This window comes from Mesitornis unicolor, unplaced genomic scaffold (genome assembly GCF_000695765.1).
Source record: "Mesitornis unicolor isolate BGI_N332 unplaced genomic scaffold, ASM69576v1 scaffold2354, whole genome shotgun sequence".
Lineage (NCBI taxonomy): Eukaryota > Metazoa > Chordata > Aves > Mesitornithiformes > Mesitornithidae > Mesitornis > Mesitornis unicolor.
The window spans coordinates 65,502-66,619 of NW_010179210.1; the positions used below are offsets into that span (position 1 = coordinate 65,502).

At 47.1% G+C, this 1,118-nt stretch overlaps 1 protein-coding gene across 1 annotated transcript; it reads right to left on the reverse strand.

Moving 5' to 3' along the window:
* Positions 1 to 732: 732 nt before the first annotated feature.
* Positions 733 to 1,113, reverse strand: LOC104539202 (alpha-(1,3)-fucosyltransferase 4-like; the record flags this gene model as incomplete). Its single annotated transcript, XM_010182672.1, has 1 exon — positions 733 to 1,113. A coding segment is annotated over one exon (381 nt), but the record flags the coding sequence as incomplete, so codon positions are not given.
* Positions 1,114 to 1,118: the final 5 nt, after the last annotated feature.

The window sequence follows — 1,118 nt, forward strand, 5'->3', positions numbered from 1 at the left end:
CCACTTTCATACAGGATAAACATGCCTAAGGTTCTGGTAGGCAATGGAAGAAATACTCCACATCATCTGAGCTGTTTGTTCCACTCAGATCCAGTCCCCTCCATACACCTTTTCCTAAATGGAAATATTATTTGGCTCAAAGCATTATTGGTTGGCTGCTGCAATTTCAAACATTGCTAAAAAGTGCTATTGTATCATTACATTCTTACGTGCAACATTTGCGGCTCAGAATTTGTCTGCAAATAGCTTTCACACACATAATAATCACTGTTAAAAATATTCACTTCTCTCTTCCGAGTACGGAAAGCCAGCACTGATCATGTATCCTCTGTAAGCAGAAGAAAGTTTCACAGTCCAGGAAGCTGTCATAGCCAACAAAATTGGTTTCAGCTGTATGGCTGAAGAACTTGACATTCCTTATTTATGCCAAGCTGTGCACAACTGTAAAGGTTTTGGATCTGTACGACTGCTGGAAGTTTAACTTTGCTCTTGAAGAACCATCTTGCCTGATGCATCTTTGTACTTTCATAATTTTGCACTTAAATAAAAATCTTCCTTTTGTACAGTTTTCACAGCTTGTTTATCTGTACCTGTATGCTCCTCTCACTGATGACAGCCTGCTGCATACCACCTCGGCTAATGAGCTCTGTGAGATCCATCCTTCCCTACGACCTCAGGACATGGTCCACTGCCGGCACAGGCTGACCAAGTAAGCCTCACTCGCCAGGGACATCAGCTTTCAAACCAGCTGGCCAGATTTCGTACGGTCTTGATTTGATCCCCAGCTGCCCTCACGGCCTCGCAAACCTTGCAGAAATGCTCGTCCCAGAACGAGGTGACGTGGACCTCATACTTCTTCCTCCAAGCAAAATACCTCCTGTAGTTGGGCTTGTTTTTATCGAGGAATTTCAGGTAGGTGGCCAGCAGCCGGGGGCTGGGGAAGTCGTCGACGTGGATGAAGGAGTCGGCAGGGATGAAGCGCTCATAGTTGGCCCTGCGGGGGCCGAGGACGACTGGGACAGCGCTGGCAGCGAAGGCGTTTCTCCAAAGCTTCTCAGTGATGTAGTCGGTGTGCTGGGAGTTCTCGAAGGCCAGGTAGAACTTGTAGGCCGAGACGG